The 17145-nt window shown below is 52.2% G+C and overlaps 6 protein-coding genes across 6 annotated transcripts; 4 read left to right on the top strand and 2 right to left on the bottom strand.

Moving 5' to 3' along the window:
- The first annotated feature begins 98 nt into the window (after positions 1 to 98).
- On the top strand, positions 99 to 3697 carry BKA58DRAFT_330741 (uncharacterized protein). Its single transcript, XM_046168158.1, has 3 exons — positions 99 to 1656; positions 1702 to 2434; positions 2516 to 3697. Exons 1-3 carry the CDS (start codon positions 376 to 378, stop codon positions 3457 to 3459), a joined length of 2958 nt encoding a protein of 985 aa, XP_046032211.1. The 5' UTR covers positions 99 to 375; the 3' UTR covers positions 3460 to 3697.
- Positions 3698 to 3716: 19 nt separating this feature from the next.
- BKA58DRAFT_417110 (carotenoid ester lipase-like protein precursor) lies at positions 3717 to 5515 on the bottom strand (the record flags this gene model as incomplete). Its single annotated transcript, XM_046172627.1, has 2 exons — positions 3717 to 4415; positions 4459 to 5515. 2 exons carry the CDS (start codon positions 5513 to 5515, stop codon positions 3811 to 3813), a joined length of 1662 nt encoding a protein of 553 aa, XP_046032212.1. The 3' UTR covers positions 3717 to 3810.
- Positions 5516 to 6485: 970 nt separating this feature from the next.
- Positions 6486 to 8438, top strand: BKA58DRAFT_304991 (photolyase; the record flags this gene model as incomplete). The annotated part of the gene is made up of 2 exons (XM_046167041.1): positions 6486 to 7831; positions 7883 to 8438. The coding sequence occupies 2 exons, from the start codon at positions 6486 to 6488 to the stop codon at positions 8436 to 8438; spliced, it is 1902 nt and encodes a 633-aa protein (XP_046032213.1).
- A 572-nt stretch (positions 8439 to 9010) lies between these two features.
- Positions 9011 to 11354, top strand: BKA58DRAFT_448101 (uncharacterized protein; the record flags this gene model as incomplete). The annotated part of the gene is made up of 6 exons (XM_046174260.1): positions 9011 to 9077; positions 9205 to 9671; positions 9983 to 10016; positions 10074 to 10405; positions 10783 to 10827; positions 10998 to 11354. The coding sequence occupies 6 exons, from the start codon at positions 9011 to 9013 to the stop codon at positions 11352 to 11354; spliced, it is 1302 nt and encodes a 433-aa protein (XP_046032214.1).
- A 1074-nt stretch (positions 11355 to 12428) lies between these two features.
- On the bottom strand, positions 12429 to 14143 carry BKA58DRAFT_374912 (heterokaryon incompatibility protein-domain-containing protein). Its single transcript, XM_046169376.1, has 2 exons — positions 13821 to 14143; positions 12429 to 13771 (listed from the first exon to the last, which is right to left on the bottom strand). Exons 1-2 carry the CDS (start codon positions 13963 to 13965, stop codon positions 12681 to 12683), a joined length of 1236 nt encoding a protein of 411 aa, XP_046032215.1. The 5' UTR covers positions 13966 to 14143; the 3' UTR covers positions 12429 to 12680.
- Positions 14144 to 14415: 272 nt separating this feature from the next.
- On the top strand, positions 14416 to 16840 carry BKA58DRAFT_34916 (uncharacterized protein). Its single transcript, XM_046168485.1, has 4 exons — positions 14416 to 14567; positions 14659 to 15375; positions 15423 to 15557; positions 15602 to 16840. Exons 1-4 carry the CDS (start codon positions 14520 to 14522, stop codon positions 16751 to 16753), a joined length of 2052 nt encoding a protein of 683 aa, XP_046032216.1. The 5' UTR covers positions 14416 to 14519; the 3' UTR covers positions 16754 to 16840.
- Positions 16841 to 17145: the final 305 nt, after the last annotated feature.

The following is a 17145-nucleotide window of genomic DNA, read 5'->3' on the forward strand; positions in this document are numbered from 1 at the left end:
AGATGCCAGTCAGTTTAGCGTGTTGATGTCATTGGCTACCTGAGCATGCGCCAAGCGCGATCATGGTTCGGCTCGCTTTTGCTGAAGCAGCCACGCCCCGTAACAAAGATCATCACACTCGATTCACTGACTATTCCATTTCACATTTCCTTTTCAAGATACCCTCTATCACCTGCTAGCTTTTATTTGCGCGCGCCCTTTGCGGAAGCGCAAGGTTCTGTTCATCTTCTTCGCTCACAGCTTTTGTCACCCTGAAGGCTTGCGATTCGCGCTACGCCCCTTCGGCCCCTACATGGAGACATTGTCCCGACAGGTACACCCACATCAAACCCAACTCAACAATCATTACTTGCATTGGCCCATCGCGTCTTCCTGATGCCACGTCCAAGGGGTGCGGCTACGCGCGGTGCTACACGTCGCAATTCGCAGCAAGATGACACGCCTTCCCGGACCCGTGGTCAAGCAGCAAAACAAGCCCCATCAGAACCAGATGCGCCAGACACGGTTGCACCAAGATTCAGTCCCACCAAGCTGAGTCCTACCATCACCAGGAAGACAACTCGCTCAGCTTCCAACATTTCTGGTAATTCATTCGAGGCTGCGTCCGCATCCGAAATTTACGCATCTTACGAGCACCCGTTGTTCATGGTCTTTGGTCTGTCACCCGAATTCTTTGATGGTCTCAAAAAACACCATGGAAAACTCCCGAAAGAGCGCAAATCACTAGTTGGATCACTTCTAGAACGCTCGCCTTCCTCGGAAGATGCCTCCGACTCTGAAGATGAGAGCGCCGAGGAGAGTGAGGTTGAAGTGCCTGTTGCGCCTCAACCAGCGCCAAGAGGTCGTGGACGCGGTGGTCGAGGCTCACGTGGCGGACGCGGTCGAGGTGGTCGCGGCAGAGGCAGTCGAGGAGGACGCGGTCGAGGCGGTATCTCAAGAGGGACTGCATCCGCGCCATCAAAAGCTGCTCGCAATGCTGCCGCCATGTTTCCACTTACAGAAGATGATGATGATCAGCCATCCAATCAGAGCACACCCAACGGAAACGCCAAGCCGTCGATGCGACTACTCAACAACAACCGCCTGCATAGTTCTGATGATGAGAACGAAGAAGTGATCGAGGATGACGAGAGCGAGGCCGAGTATGATCGCATAGACGTTGTACAGAAACCATTCAGAACACCCCAAGGTTCTGCGCCACCCGGTCAAGACTCACTCGAAGGCGGTTCACGTACATCAGCACTGACACACGAGTCAAGACCAGAGCCTACGTCTAGGAGATCCACCAAGCTTGCAGTGCCCAAGATCACGCTGCCAGAGTCAGCCTCACAGACACCGCGAGATTCTGCATCAACGCCCGCTGAGTCCGCAGTCCCGAGACTGCTAGAGCCTGAGGAGGATGTGCTCTCCGAGTCAGATCTTCCTGATCCCTTTATCGAAGACGCGCCTTCTCCGATCGAAGCCGAGTGTGAAGATAAAGCAGACTACCTCCTGCAGAAGCGTTTCAAGCCGATGACTGACGTACAAGCTGCCATCGCCGCCCTGACAAAGTTTCCAGCGGCGCAACGAAGTACTGAGAATCTCTACGCTCTGACGCAGAACACGCAGCAGATCCTCAAAGCCTGGCAGGATGAGTATCTCGTGTTGGACGCAAGGGTATGTTTCTGTCATTCTTTCATGTGTATCTACTAACAGTTCTAGACTGCACCTCACATGCATCCAGCAAAGAAGGCCTGCAACGGTGGGCGTATCCCACTGGCTCCAGAAGTCTTCGAGGACATGAAAGAGGCCGATCTGTATGGCTATGTCTACGACCCAAAAAAGCCACCCGGTTGTCAGGATCCTTGGCTACAGCGACCAGGCGCGGAGAAGGGCGGTAGGAGAGAACTACGTACGCGTCGCACACGAGATCAGCTTGAGTCGGCCGCTCCCAGTGAAGAGGAAGACGAAGAAGACGGTGAAGGTCGGCCCTCCAAACGGCAACGAAGAGCCACCCGCAAATTTGACGGTACTGACACAGGGACTGGTGCCAACACCCCCAAAAAGCACAACGGCTGGGGTGGCGCGCGCAAGAAAGGTGTTAGTCGATTCGCGAAGCCAACCTCGGAGACGCCAGAACCTGAAGGACGAGGCGTAAAGCGAGCCCGGACAACGGCTAGTAACTTGCTCCATCAACGCATCCAAGAAATGAGAGAGGAATCAGTCGTCGGTAGTTCCGGAGACGAGGACTCATCAACCATGGACGTAGACGAGTATTCAGATGCTAACCCCAAGCGTGGACGTCCAGCCGGGAGTAAGAATGTAGCTCGACGCAGCGACTATGGAGTAAAGAAAGGCCCACGAAAGAAGACGAGCGAATCTGGAACGCCAGTTCCCTCAGCACATGGCCCAAACGCTCCACCGCCAGCACTGAACTCAATGAGTGAAGGTCAAGGTCAGTTTACTATTGATGCCCAGCCGTTTCCGGAAGGCATACCCCTCATGGCACCGAACTCTGCTGAGACGGTTTTCCAAGGCACATTACAGTATTCTGCGCCCAACCAAGAGGTACCACTTGTGCATCCGAGCGAATCCAGTACTCCTGACGCGTACATGCTCACTGCCCCCCTTAGTCAGTATACAAATAACAACAGCTATGCGGACGACTCATCCCCAGCGTCAGGCTCACGACGAAAACCGCGCGTAAAATCCGAGAAACGCAGTCAGTCGATGACCATGTGGTGGGCCGAACGCAAGGCGAAGAAGCGCGAAGAGGAAGCGCAAGCCGGAATTACCCCAACACCCGACTCGCGCGAAAAATCTTCGACGCAAAAGGGTGCCCGGCAGTCTGAAGGCTCAGCGACTGGTGCTACACCGCAATCGCAGCCTTCGCATTCCCAGCAAGCATCTCCGATACACCATCCACAGCACGCTCCTCAACACAGTCCACATCACCCTCCGCCAGAAGCATACCTGCAGTATACCCAAGGCCCACCGCAACACTACATGTACCTCAGCGGACCGCCTCCACCACAACACATGATGATGCAGTACTCGCCACTTGCGGCCCTTCCCACTGGTTCTTTCCCTAGCCCATATCCCCATCACGCGCCACACCTCCAAACTGGAATTCCCCTCACGCAAACCCCGAGCACAGCAGGCGGACCCTTCGGAGGCCCCCGCCAACTTGCCCCAGCACCCATGAACATGCCCACATACCCCAGCCCGTACGGTCCCCAAAGCCCAGCTGGTGGCAGACCCAAGAGCAGTGGCCAATCACTACCTAGGAGTGCTGCTACTACCGGCCAAAATGGACAGCAGGTACTGGCACCTGCCCCATCTCAGCAACAACACCAGCAGCAGCAAGGACAGCATTTCAGCCCGTACGCACCGATGAATGTCGGAGGTGCCGCAGGTCGCGAGATGCCGTTCAAAGTCATGGTTCCCGGGCCAGCTCCAGAGAGGAGGGGAAGTCGCTAGAAGCGATTGTCGCCTCGTAATGAAGGCGGAGGCGAGGAAAGTGATGACAGTATATACGTGCTTGATTGATTGATTGTTATTTCGCGATAGAGAGCTGTGGTGGGCTGAAATGGGCGGCTTTGAGGGGTCTACTGAACGATGCGAATTAGAAAGGCTGTTAGTAAGCCTGTGTATTATAGTAATACTACTTAAAAAATTCCAATTGACTGGTTTTCATGTTGGGTGTCTTGCTTTGAACTTGATACTTTCGAATTATAGTTATTATGGTTTGCGTGTTGCATATAAATTTCACATGGCGTGCGCCATTATCAAATCTACAAACTCTACACTAACAGCTTACTGGGCAGCTTACTAGGCTTCCAAGCCGACGGCAGCGCTATTCATCCGAGTAATCGCATTAGCCCTCCATGTATCTTCTTCCAGACCGATGCCAATTTTTCCAAAGACCACATTCCTAGCGCTTCCTTTTATGTATGCCGGCCAGATCGTATCATCGTCTAGAGCGTAATGAGCATTCGGCGAGAGCTCATTGGCAAAGCTCAACCACATCCTGCTCATACGTTTGCTGAGTCTAACAAACTCCTCGCGTTCTTCCGTAGAATCAGAAGCAAGAAAATTGACCTCATGTCCCACACCGTCGACATTTCCAAAGACAAAAGGAATCTCCGCGAAATGAGCAGCACCCAGAGTCTCGGGCGAAACGCCACCCGGCACGGTATCGAAGCGGTAGCTATAAGCGGGAACGCCATATTCGGCCCACATCTCAGTGCCCAAGCGTCTTGCGGCCATGAAAATATGATCGCCCACGAACAGCGTAGCTCTCCCGTACAGACCCCCGTACTCTGCACGGGACGATGGCAGTACAGTACCGAGAGCAGCCTGCAGCTCTTCAGGCGACATCCGCTCGAGGTATTCAGCAGCGATACCATCCACTGTAGTACTGGCTACACCGTGACCTAACCATGCTGCAATGACGGCTCGGAACTCAGTGGGGGGTACTTACACTCAAGCCGGAACCTATGGTGAAGGAAGTTCCCTCATTCGTATTCGCACCAGCAAGCATTGGCCGGCGGACGAATCTGCCGCGCTTCAAAGCCACACGCGAATTTCCGTCGAAGAAGTCCCCATCCTGGACAGGGAGCAACGTTTGGTCTTGAAAGACGGCTTTGAGCACCTCGGCGGGTAAACCTCTCAGACAGTCGAGTGAGTCCTCTGCCAGCATACATCCAGTCTGCCCGAGCAAGTCGTCGTAAAACCCATCCTGCGCCCTTACAGACATCCCTCTTGCAAAATTCGCCGGCCCACCACTCTGCACAATCGCCGCGCGAAAAAGGCTCTCATCGCGTCCTCCGTAAGCAAGCAGGTGATATCCTACCGACATCGCACCTGCAGACTCTCCATGAATCGTAACTTTGTCCTCATCACCCCCAAACGCAGCAATATTCTCCTTCACCCACCAAAGCGCCAATCGCTGGTCGTGTAACCCCAGATTCGCTACGTTGGACTCCAGTACCGCACTGCCGGGCAGAAAACCGAAACCAGATAGCCGGTAGTTGATGCTGACGCCGATGATGGGCGCGCCTACGTCAACGGATTCTTGCACGAGGAAGGACATGTTGTAGCGTTGATCGCCAGAACTACCTTCTTGAAAACCGCCGCCGTGGATGAAGACTAAGACGGGGAGTTTGGTGTCCCTACTGCCGAGGCCCGCGGGTCGTATAATATTGAGTGTTAGACAATCTTCGCTTTCGGGATGTGGAGGTTGGTTCTGTGTGAATACAGGTACTTTGACAGGCGCCGAATGGCATCCCGGTCCGTATCTTGTTGCATCGAATGAATCATAGGGCTGGGCGAGGGATGCAGGGCGGCGGTAGCGGAGGGGTCCTATTGGGGGTTGGGCGTAGGGGATGCCGAGGAAGAGGTCTTGGGCGTAGTGTGGGTTGTGGAGTCCGGTGAGTGTTCCGTTGGGTGTTTTGACGGTTGGAGGGAGGGTGGATGCATATGTGATGTGTGATAGGAGATGGAAAAGAAGTGTGAGCAGTTTGACGTTGAGCATGTTTTGCTAATTGTAAATGGGCGATAGAACAGTCTGCTGGATCCAAATTTGTGATCCAAATGCTATGTGTAAAAGGATGGAAGGAGATTTGGGGAGGTACGCATGTGTACACATTAGGAGCAAATGTTGTGGCATCTGATCCTCCGAAGACGTTTGTCAAGTAGCTGTCTGCAATGTAGGTAGTAGTCGGTCCGAAGCCACGTCGGGGCGGACGATGGGCGGACGGTGATGACTATCCGGTCGAACATCTCGAGCCAAAAGGAGATTAGGCTCTTAGTTGTAGGCCTATTGGAATCCGTGCTATATCGTTTCTAAAACCTGGGCACTGCCGATTTGTGGGCGGCCAAGGCTCAACGAGCTCGGGACGTTGCTGTATAGCGGAGTACTTAGAGGCCGCATCAGGGTTAAGACGTCTTGCGCGACGCTCCAATCTTGAGTCCATTACTATCATTCATCAACGGGTATGGAGTCCGTGGGTCGATGCCTAGGTTGCGGTCGGGATAATTTTTTGCGAAGGCCGGCCTCTCCAAAGGTAGCACTAGGTGTGGTGAGAGCAGACTGTACGTAAGCATATATGCGTGGCGGCACGGTAGGGTAAGGCCATAGCGTCTGTACAGGTTGATTGTTCGTTGCCTCAAAAATGTCCACTGGACCACTAAGTATTTGAGGACACGTGCTGCGGCACTCAAAGTATGCAGGGGTCAGCTCGCTTATCTGACATCGATCTGGACTCTCCATGTTCCAGGGACCATCTGCGTCATCGATCGGTGCTAAAGGGACGCGACAGCTGAACGCGTCGAGTATAGCATGGCAATGGCTTCATTAAACTTCGTTTCAGGAGGTTATCCCCCTTCGGTCCATTTTGCGATTCGACGAAACGCGTATGCTGCTCGCGCGTCCGAGGCTTCTGCTATCCATCAAACCCCTTCTACGCATACACCCACCCTTCTTCGCGAAAAGACTAGCCACGATGCCACCGAAACGTAAAGCGAGCATACCCGCAAACGCCGCATCTGCGAAGAACTACACCGACGTAACAGGCGACGCTCCCAACAAGCGCTCGCGCATTGCCAAACCTCTTCCGAAAGTGACTACGAAAGATGCCCCTCCCGTAGACGCGATAGCGAAGAACACCAAGAATGGAGCGCCTGGAGAAGCAGTGAAGAAGGAGGAAGAAGGCTTCGACCATTCGAGACCGGAAGAGAGAGCCGGCATAGTCGATCGACGATACTACCCTGCTGAGATGAGCAACGAGCGATGCGCCTTGTACAATCAGAATGAGATACCGCGACCGATCGAAATCTTGAACAAGACGTTGGCGAGTACAAAAGATAAACGAAAGGCTATCAGAGAAGGGAAGAAAGCGCAACATGGCGACGCGGTGGTACATTGGTTCAAGAGGGATCTGCGGATACGGGATAATACTGGCCTATCGCAAGCAGCAGTGTTGGCAAGGGAAAAGGGAGTGGGCGTGATAGGCGTTTGGTTCATGAGCCCACAGGACTGGGAAGCTCATCTGGTCAGCCCGCCTAAATGCGACTTCGAATTGCGCTCTGTGGAGACACTCAAGAAGGAACTGGAAGAACTGGATATCCCCCTCTACATCGAGACGATTCCCGAACGAAAGAACGTGACAAAGCGATTGGTGGAGTTGGCTGAAGAATGGAATGCGAAGAACGTCTTCTGCAACTTGGAATACGAGCCTGATGAGCTCCGGCGAGAGGAGCGCTTACTGCGCATGATGCTGGAAAAGGGCATCAACTTCGAGCCGCACCACGACGACTGCGTTGTGCCACCTGGAAGTCTCAAGACAGGAGGTGGGAAGCAATATGCTATGTACAGCCCGTGGTACCGAGCCTGGGTTGCACATCTGCACGCGCATCCGCATCTTCTGAACGAGCGTCCCATGCCCGGACGAAACCGTCCAGACTTCCGCAAGAAATTCACTAAGCTCTTCGACTCGAAGGTCCCCGATCTACCAGAATGCAAGGCGTTGACGGCAGAAGAGAAAGAACGTTTTCAGCACTTATGGCCCGCGGGCGAGTCCGCTGCCATTGATCGCCTCGAGCGCTTCTTGATTGAAAAGATTGGAAAATACAAGGACACACGCAACTTCCCTGCTATGAACAGCACCGGGCGTGTCAGTGTGCATCACGCTGCTGGTACACTGGCGGCACGAACCAGTATACGTATGGCCCGGGACGTCAACAGCGCGAAGAAGCTCGACGGAGGGAAAGATGGTGTTAAGGGTTGGATGGGGGAAGTTGCATGGCGAGACTTTTATCGGCATGTGCTTGTACACTGGCCCTACGTTTGGTATGCTCGACCAGCACCCTCTATACCATAAAGATACTAACACAACCCCAGCATGAACAAGCCCTTCAAATTCGAATACACAAACATTGAATGGGAGTACAACGACGCCCACTTCCAAGCCTGGACCCAAGGCCAGACCGGCTACCCCATCGTCGACGCCGCGATGCGCTGCCTAAATCACACAGGCTACATGCACAACCGCCTGCGCATGATAACCGCCTCCTTCCTCGCAAAGCACCTCCTCCTCGACTGGCGCCTCGGCGAACAATACTTCCTCACGCACCTCATCGACGGCGACTTCGCGTCCAACAACGGCGGCTGGGGCTTCAGTGCATCGACTGGTGTAGATCCACAGCCGTACTTTAGAATCTTCAATCCGTGGACACAGTCGGAGAGGTTTGATGAACAGGGCGAGTTCATTAAGTTGTGGGTTAAGGAACTGGAGGAGGTGGAGGGGGCTGCTATACATAATCCGTATGCGGCGGGTGGCAAGGCTGCGCAGATTGCGAAGGCGAAGGGCTATCCTGAGCCGGTTGTTGAGCATAAGTTTGCGAGGGAGAGGTGCTTGGCCAGGTATAAGGCTGGTATTGGGAGAGAGACTGCTTGAAGAATTGTTGATGAGATGTTGAGGCATGTATGGCTTCAACTCCGTTGTAGCATTTGTTTGGGCACCGCGCATGTCATCTCTATCTGAAGTCGTTGCATCTTCAGTTATTTATACAATTATACACAAGGAAACGCTCTCGAATGAGGAGTTTCGCAACTCCGAGAACTTCAAAAGACATCTGCATCGCGATCCGTTACTCGAGGCCTGCCGAATCCCCCTTTTTTTTGTGGTGGGGATCTGCAATGCGGGGCCAATGCTCGACAGATATCTTTTGTCGCGGTCCCCATCTCCCTTCTCGCGATAACGCAAGAAGAGTAAACACGGCGCTTGTCGATTGGAACTGACTTCCTTATCCAATCCCTACATAGTCACTCACGTTACCGCCGCATCAGCATCTATCAGCTTTTCTGCAGAATTTGACGCCAAAGCTTGCCCCGTCGCCCTCAGGAGTCGACCTCTAGGAACCGCGACCAGCTATGGAGAAACCGAAATGTACCGATTTCGTCAAGCCCAAACCAATAGAACCCGCAAAGAGACTCTGAGAGCTCCTCGATCATGGTTACAGAGTCCACATGTCGTATGGACAGTTCAAGAAAGAGACGGATGAAAAGCGCAAGTCGATAATGAAGGACTACCTAGGTATGACATACTAAACGCTGTCTTGATAAGATACGAGGGCGTTATACGGAAGAGATGGACGAAGAAGACGCTCGCTCAGCGCTAAGCTATTCTTGAACGCTCATGGCATACGCAAATGCCTCACCAGCATCGCCCGGACCTTCGCGACTACTACAGAGTGGAAAGACGAAATTTAGCGAGGCTTCCACTTCCACGGTCACAGAGGATGTATACAAATGGTCATATATTAATACAGAGGACCTCGTGACTCCAACACATATTTTACAACTTCTCAACTCTCGCGGACGGTTTACACCCAACCGTTTTGCCGAGACGGATTGGCAAAGCTCCGAGCTTGGTCGCAACATCAGTGTTATCAAGGCGCATCCGATACATGACGACCCAAATGACGAAAGCCAATACAAAGACCTATTTGAAGCCGAAGATGAAGGCGACGAACGAGAAGGTGAAATCGAAACGGAGAAGAGATTACGCCAATGGAAAGATAGACACAAAGACAGCGAATGGGCTTACTATATGTTGATGGACCGTACCAATCTAGAAGCATGTGAAATTCCGATGAAGATCCCGGTCGCACTGGAAGCCGTAAAACCCGTGAGGCTCTTGGCGTCTTACAGATACAGCAACCTTTGATGGCATTCCTCGTCAAAATCTGCCTTGAGCTACTTCCCGACGTAGAAATTAGTCTGGAGAGGATAACGGCCTTTTTTCAAGCCTCCGAGGACCTTGAGCCCCTTGCGACCTTCAGTCAAGCCCCCGAACAGCCCGAGCACCCCAGAATAGGGGCAATAAAAGAAAATGGATGGGACTCGAATTTCGCACTAGCCCAAGAAATTCCATACCTCCTCCCACATGTGTCTGACTTTGAGAAGGTCGCGTCCTCTATACTGGCTACAATACATTAGTGGGAAGACCACACCTGGGCTATCAGCGAATGGTGTAAGTGGGATGTGCTGTTAGAAACATCAGTGAATTACACTGAGTACATGCATGTAGATGAACACTTGTCTGTACACATATTGGATAGGAAGGGAAGGAAAGATTCCAACTTCTCTGACCCGGATGTTCACAGAGCCCTTTGGCACAATACGATAGCCATGGCCATCAAGGAGCCTTACGAAAATCTTGCTATATGGAAAACCGCATTCCGTGCTCTAAACATCATTATCAAGATCGTGGCGTCACGGGCGCAGATCCAAAAGGAGGTTGATACATGCGCAAGGGCTGTCGGATGGTTAAGCGATTTCCTTGATCTGCGCCTCATTACAAAGCTAGCTAAGAGGCTGCCAAATTTACTCCCCGGCTCACCACCGATGCGCGGCATGTTTGTAAGTGGCGATCCAGAGACAGAGTAATGCCCTATTCTCAGAGAAAAAGCTTTTTGCAAACGACTATGTGACATGGCTGTGTGCCTTGCTCTGGTCTAAGGAAGCTCTTGGGGTTCCTTATATCGTAGTCACGGGAATGGTTCGAGTCTTACTACAGGATAAGGACCAAAAGCATAGAATTACGCCCATGGTCGCAAGAGTATTATCCGATCTAGCCATCTGTTATGACCTACGATCTCGCCTGCGCCTGCTGTGCCCAACAATGTTTTGGTTTTGTGAGCAATATTGTACCACTGGGGCCACAGGAAAGAATGCTGAGAGCCTCATACAAAATACGATGACGGAAAAAGCTGTGAATGTGCTGGACGAACTCACAGATCCAGAATGCGGTCGCAAATCCGAATATGAGGTTCTCCGTCTTGGTGAGCTTGGGCATCCAAAGATAATGCCGAAACCTGTCGGCAAGAGACGCACCAAAGAGAACGTGGAGACCATATAGGCCACTGAACGACGGCTAGACGAGCTTTGGAGCAAGTTCAATGCTTACGTTCAGAGATGCTTGTATAAAGAAGACTTCGATACTCTTGGAAAGCTAGCGCCGTTACGAGAAGAGATGCAATGGACGCCACACTGGGTGGAACCGGCGGAACTCTCCAACCAAGCGAAGACAGATGCTGCTCTGGAAGAATACATCATGCCGATGATACCGGGACAGCAGCGCGACACTATGGATCTTCCAATCCGGAGTGAGAAACTGAAGACCAGAGGAAAGACCAACGGTCCTTCCGCTGGGCCCGTCGAAGTTGAAGCGGACCTGCAGGCAGTCGTTCCTGAGGAGACAAACACCCCGTCTACACCGCGCTTCACCGTTGGGAAGAAGACCCAGCACACTTTCTCGACTATATTCTTTCAGCCGTCTGCAAGCTCGCATCCTGGTGACGTCCCATAGACTGAGTTTCTCTCGGCTATGACCACAATTGGCCTCTCACCCGAGAAGGTGTATGGCTCTGTATGGCGCTTCATACCGAGAGAGGGAGGAGTGATTGAGACGAAGCAGCCAATCAATTTCCACGAGCCGCATCCCGAGGGGAAATTAAGGTTCGAGCTAGCAAGAAATTACGGGAGGAGGTTCACGAGAAACTATGGTATCGATCGTGGCAGCTTCACTGTTGCGTAGATGTGCGTGGACTGCTACACGACGGTGTTATGAGGTCATAGCATGGGCTGAAGGCAGCCTGGTGTCTACCGGTGTAGCTTTGATGCGCTATCCTGGAGACAATAGACCCGTTCCGGGTATTCAGGTAGTACAATAAGAGCTGTCCACCCATGATGAACGAGGATTTGCAGAACACAAGGTGACAGTGAGGGTGGACGGTGGTGGAGGGCTGTCTAGTCGCACAGCCAGATCGTCTTCAGAACCGCAACGCCCACACAAACCATATCATAAATTCTACAAGTACTACACAATGTCCTCTACAATTCTGCGCGTCTCTAACACCGCACTCTCTTACGAGGGCGAGTCAAGCCCGATCCGCGCGGCCAACGAGATCGAAGACGACCTGGTTGAGAGGCGCCAACAAGTATATTCCCCAATCCCCCTTCCTTACCAAAAGTCCAAAAGAACCAGAACTAATTCATATCCCAGCTCAAACACGCTTGGGAGATTGTCTTCGCTCCCGGCCAAGACGGCACCATTGGTGGGCGCCGCTGCGACAGCCGCCGCCTTGCACTGCATTTGGTGCAGAAGTTCACCGAAGAGGTCACTGACCTCGAACATGAGCTCTACAAGTCTCACCGCTTTGAGAGGTGGGCGGAGGACGTCGCGGAAGAGCGGGAAGCTGGTTTGAGGAGGGTGTTTGGGAGGATGAGGGTGGGGAGAGGGATCTGGTGTGGGAGGAGGCCGGGGAGGCGGAGAGGAAGGAAGAGGAGATGATGGAGAGGGTTGGTCGTCGTTGCCAGTAGGATACTTGAGGGGGGTGGGGCGGTAGGTGGTTTGGTCTTGGGAGTTTATAGAATTCATGACATTCGCGACATCTAGTCATGCTTATTTGATGTGACAGTGAACTTCGTGGTTTCATATCTACACGATATACTAAACAAAGCATACATATACTTATGCCACGTTGATACGAACGCAAAATAGGGTACATTGGATGTGTCGTGATGTCCGCACATTTGCCCAATGACAATGCCATGGGTGAGCCTGAACGTCCTCAATATGCACACAAGCGTCACCCTGATGACATTGGAGTGCTTGTATTCTTCAGGCTTGTTGTTAAACGGTCGAAGGACCAGCGATATACTCAGCCTTCTCTCCTTGCCTACGCGGTCCAGATACCGTCGCGCAATATTTCCTCGTTGTCATCTCCATGCCGTCATTCCATAGCAGACCAAGGTATTCAGCTAGCGTTTGTCGGAACCGCTCGTTCTCCAACCCAGGTCTGTCCAATCCGCAGAACACAATGGTTTCGAGATACACGTCCAGTAATGGCTTGCCGTAGTCCGGTTCCAGACCTCCAATCTGGCAATCAGAGCTGATACCCAACATAGCGTAGATGAGATCGCGTGGCTCAGACGTTTCGAGTCCTCTTTGACACGCCATTCTCAACCAAGTTACCAAAGTGTTCGAGTCTATCGACAGCCGTTTCCTCGTCACGATTGCGTTGGCGGCACTCTGTTCAATCGCTTCAGACATGTCCCTAGCAACAGGACTATCGGATCGTGTTATGAGGGCCAACATGTGATCGAAGCTTTCGTAACGTATGTACTTGTCCCCTCCCCACATGATCAAGATATGTCTGGCAAGGTATAGTTCCTGTTGGATCCAGACACGATTCCAGTATGATCTTAGACACAGCTCAAGTAGCGGAGGAACGGACTCCAACATCTCGTCAGCATCTGTATAATTCCCATAATTTTGAATGTTGATTACTGCTATAGCATGATGATTGCGACATTCAGAATACCCTGGCCAGACTAACACCTGGATGGCTCGTCGATATATCGTTGACATCAGTTGAACTTGGTGATTTCTCTCTTGCATGTCGGCCTGGTTGATGCTCAAAGCATCTATCCATATCTCACGGCAGGCAGGCTGTTCGTATTGCCAGCGCCGTCGAAGTGATAATAAAGCCTGGAAGAGATTACGCCGAACAACAGTGAGGTGGCCATCGAGGCGAATCTTCGGATCGTCGTCCGCAGGCGGTCCCCATTCGTAAGATAGAGCGCAATATCTGCCCGTCAGAATTCGTGTGTGTCGGACATCACATTTGATGCTCTCAGAAGAATCGTACTCGTAAGGCCTAAGGACCAGGACTCGGACTATACCAGATGCCAGTAAAGGGCGGTATTCGTAACCAGCGCCGGCTTACATGTATGTAAGCGTTCATCTAATTTTGCTGGAAGGTATATTTACTCCGATGTCGGCCTTGCGTTGATGTTGTACTTTGTCGTGCTGGGGCAGGATCGTCTCCAGTCGAGCTTGATGCTTGCCGTGACCGTGCACGTAAAGCCTTCATCGCTCGATTCTGCACGACATACCCAAGACCACCGAAGACCATCCTTTCGTCGCTGACTTCGGTGACAAGGCTGACGACAAGTACGTGGGTACTATAGAGGCTGCGCGGCTAAGGATGAGAGTCGAAAATCGCGAGGTCTTGATATCCGAATTCGTCACATTAGATACCTATATACTGCTAAAAGATCAATGAGAAATGGGATGGTAAGAGCTTTGAGAAAATGAAGCACACAAGATGGGAGGGGTATCATCAGCTGGATGCAGGGCCAAGAGCCTCGGCTAACCGCATTTGGCCGCACTCCTGCGGCCTGGATCCTCCAACCGCAGGGACGGTATTCTTTCTGCTATCGACCTTTGTGAGTTCACATCGGAAAGACTTTCGCTTATAATTCTCGGTCATGTACACGCATCAATTAACAGTTCTCGGAATGGGTTGACTGTGGCCAATGCGCAAAGACACTGCGTCGGAGCTCAGCGTTAGGCAGCCGCGCTCTTGATCAAGCCACCTCTCATCGCTTTTGACGGCCATCCTCCAGTGCATTCAGGCTTCTTTGAGGCTCCAAAACTGTGTCACGCATACACGGTCGGATAGTTGTCATGACGCAAACTGGAAAGTGCGACACGTGTCGGCAGCGCAAGGTCAAGGTGAGATGTCTTTCAAATCTCGCTATGAATCCGTCGCAAAGCATTGCAAGTCCTTGCGGATTGGACTGCGTGCTCACTGATGGATACCTAGTGTGATGAAGTGCGACCCAAATGCAGCGCATGCAAAAAGAAAGACAGACCATGTACCTACTCCTACGGCAAAGCCTCAGCATTCGTCGTACAGGATCCTAGGCAGTTGACCAAACATGGAAGATCCAGGACTAGCTCTGCTGTATATCCATTGAGTTCTTCTGACGCGAGTTCACGGTCGTCTTCAACAACCCCATATTCAGCAAGCTCGTCCACAGACCTCTGCATCACTACCGAAAGACATACCGAAGATCGACAAGGTTGCTTCCAGACCCTGGCACCGCGTTCAAAATCCAGAATGCAGCTTTCGAAGATGAAAGAATACCGCCAGAATCTTGCGCTTCAAGTACACCTCCAGAAAATACGAGAAGAATCCTCTCTCGCACCATACCAGCCATCCTCTCCCGAGACCATTCTGATCGCCCGGTACGTTGGCGTGCTTGGACCAGACCCTGCGGATAGGCAGCCTTTTGAGGTCTTAGGGACCTGGATACAGTCCATACCCTCGCGCATCGGTTCGAACAAGATGCTTGATTTGGCCGTCCAATTCTTCGTAGACAGTCATGCTACGTATCGAGATGATATGCACTCGAAGCGCAAGGTCGCCAGAGCTTCAAAGGCTAAAGCGCTGAAGGAACTGCAGCTCGCCGTGATGGATACTGATAATAAGATAACGTACGATATCTTGTTGGCTACGAAGTTACACTACGCTGCTGAGGTCAGTCTGACTGCTGGATGGCAACGTACCATGCTGATGACATGCAGGCTCTTCTGGGGCTTGATACATTGTATTACGCCATTCATGCGTTCGGAATCGCCGAGTTGCTGAGGTCGGGAGCGGTGGCGGAAGTCGATGACGACCATTTCTGGAATTTGATTGACAATACCTATGTCGACGACGTGAGTACTGCTCGGTCTTAGGAGTTCACTGCTGATGTCAAAAGGTGCACGAGGCGATGATGACGGGTCGAAAGTCAGTGTACCATAACGACTATTACCTGTCGGCTACAATTCCACCTCCGATCGATACAAGGGATATCATGCTGTCGCCATCACAAAGAGCGTCGATGGCTGTCATGCACGTTTTCATTCAGTGCCCTCATGCGGTAGCATTGATTCGACAAGCAATTTCTAATCCCGAGGACACGACTGCGCTTGCAATCGCCATGTCATATTTGGAGGGTTTGATGCAGATCGACGTGTCGCGACACATAGCTGAGCTCATTGAAACAACCGTGTCTGTGGTACCGATTCCACCGTCACCGGAAGTCGCCGACCTGATGCCTGACACCCTGGAGTTCAAGTCGGTACAAGACTTCATTCTTTGCACAAGAAGCTGGATGTTACAGTCGCTTCTCTGCGGCCTTGCGGATACGCTTTATCGATACTTTCCAGCTGAGGCGGCGTTATCGCTACTCCCGTCACCTCAGCAATTACGAATCATTGACGTGGATAGCGCACTCCGTCTTCAAAAGTCGCACAGATGGGCAGATTCAATTTCCAAACACATCCCACTTTTGACAATGCGCTTACACACCCCACTCCAGATGGCCATTGCGCCATGGCACCGCATCACACGAGAACTTTCTAGCCAACGCTCACGATACGCCTCGCCAGGCAGCCCCTCTGACGTGACTACGGAACTCACACGCGCCAAGCGCATGCAAACCTGGATAATCGACGAAACCAACAAGATACACAAGAACTGGAACGTTGCCACAGTCGAGGAAGAAATCCTTCTAGAAGCTCTTGAAGCTCTATCTGGAGAGAAGATGCCAGATTGGCTCCCAACACGCGTGCGATTCGTTCCCGAAGAAGGCGAAATGGCTCTACACATGGAATTCGAGAACAAAACAGGGACCTACTCCACTGGAAGAATCGATGTGAGCAAGGAGCCTCCGCCCAAATTGACGATGCCGCCGCATCCTGGGGAAAAGGGACAAGAATGGCAGAGGAAGAATGTGCACGTGGTGGAGCTCCCACTTAGAGGAGGGCGGAATGAAAGACCTGTAGACTTCATCCATAGTACAGGAAGAAACCTGTGTACGACTTCAGGGTGGTGGCCTCAGACACACGAAACATCACACAATAACTAGGAGGTAGTCAAGCGCATTACAAACTTCATTCTCATCATCATGTGGTATCTTGACAGCTACATCACCCTCCCTCCTCATCGCCCGCAAATCTCAATGCCCCCTGTCTTCTGCAACCTCCTTCTCACGCCCCCACCCGACGACCCCCAACTCTCTCGTATGCCCCAACCGGCATCCTAAAACCCCTTGTGTCCTTCACCAGTAGTACCGTGGTACTCCTGCCACATGCCAGTGAGTTGCTGGGCGCCGCACTTTGTGCACTTGAACTGGTGCTGGAACTGCGGATATGGGCTCCGGGGAACGTTGTGCACGATGTTGGTGGCGTAGCAAGAGGGGTTGCAGCAGAAGTAGGTGTATGAGGAAGTTTCGCCTGGCATGGTTGTTGTAGTGGTGAT

The sequence above is a fragment of the Alternaria rosae genome (genome assembly GCF_020736505.1).
Source record: "Alternaria rosae strain MPI-PUGE-AT-0040 chromosome Unknown BKA58scaffold_1, whole genome shotgun sequence".
Taxonomy (NCBI): Eukaryota; Fungi; Ascomycota; class Dothideomycetes; order Pleosporales; family Pleosporaceae; genus Alternaria; species Alternaria rosae.

Coding starts and splice junctions, on each gene's coding strand:
- BKA58DRAFT_34916 (XM_046168485.1), top strand. CDS start 14,520: ATGACGCAAACTGGAAAGTGCGACACGTGTCGGCAGCGCAAGGTCAAG. Junction 14,568..14,658: donor GTCGGCAGCGCAAGGTCAAG/GTGAGATGTCTT, acceptor ATGGATACCTAG/TGTGATGAAGTGCGACCCAA. Junction 15,376..15,422: donor AGTTACACTACGCTGCTGAG/GTCAGTCTGACT, acceptor GATGACATGCAG/GCTCTTCTGGGGCTTGATAC.
- BKA58DRAFT_330741 (XM_046168158.1), top strand. CDS start 376: ATGCCACGTCCAAGGGGTGCGGCTACGCGCGGTGCTACACGTCGCAAT. Junction 1,657..1,701: donor ATCTCGTGTTGGACGCAAGG/GTATGTTTCTGT, acceptor TAACAGTTCTAG/ACTGCACCTCACATGCATCC. Junction 2,435..2,515: donor CTCAATGAGTGAAGGTCAAG/GTCAGTTTACTA, acceptor CGGTTTTCCAAG/GCACATTACAGTATTCTGCG.
- BKA58DRAFT_374912 (XM_046169376.1), bottom strand. CDS start 13,965: ATGGTCTTCGGTGGTCTTGGGTATGTCGTGCAGAATCGAGCGATGAAG. Junction 13,772..13,820: donor AACGCAAGGCCGACATCGGA/GTAAATATACCT, acceptor CATACATGTAAG/CCGGCGCTGGTTACGAATAC.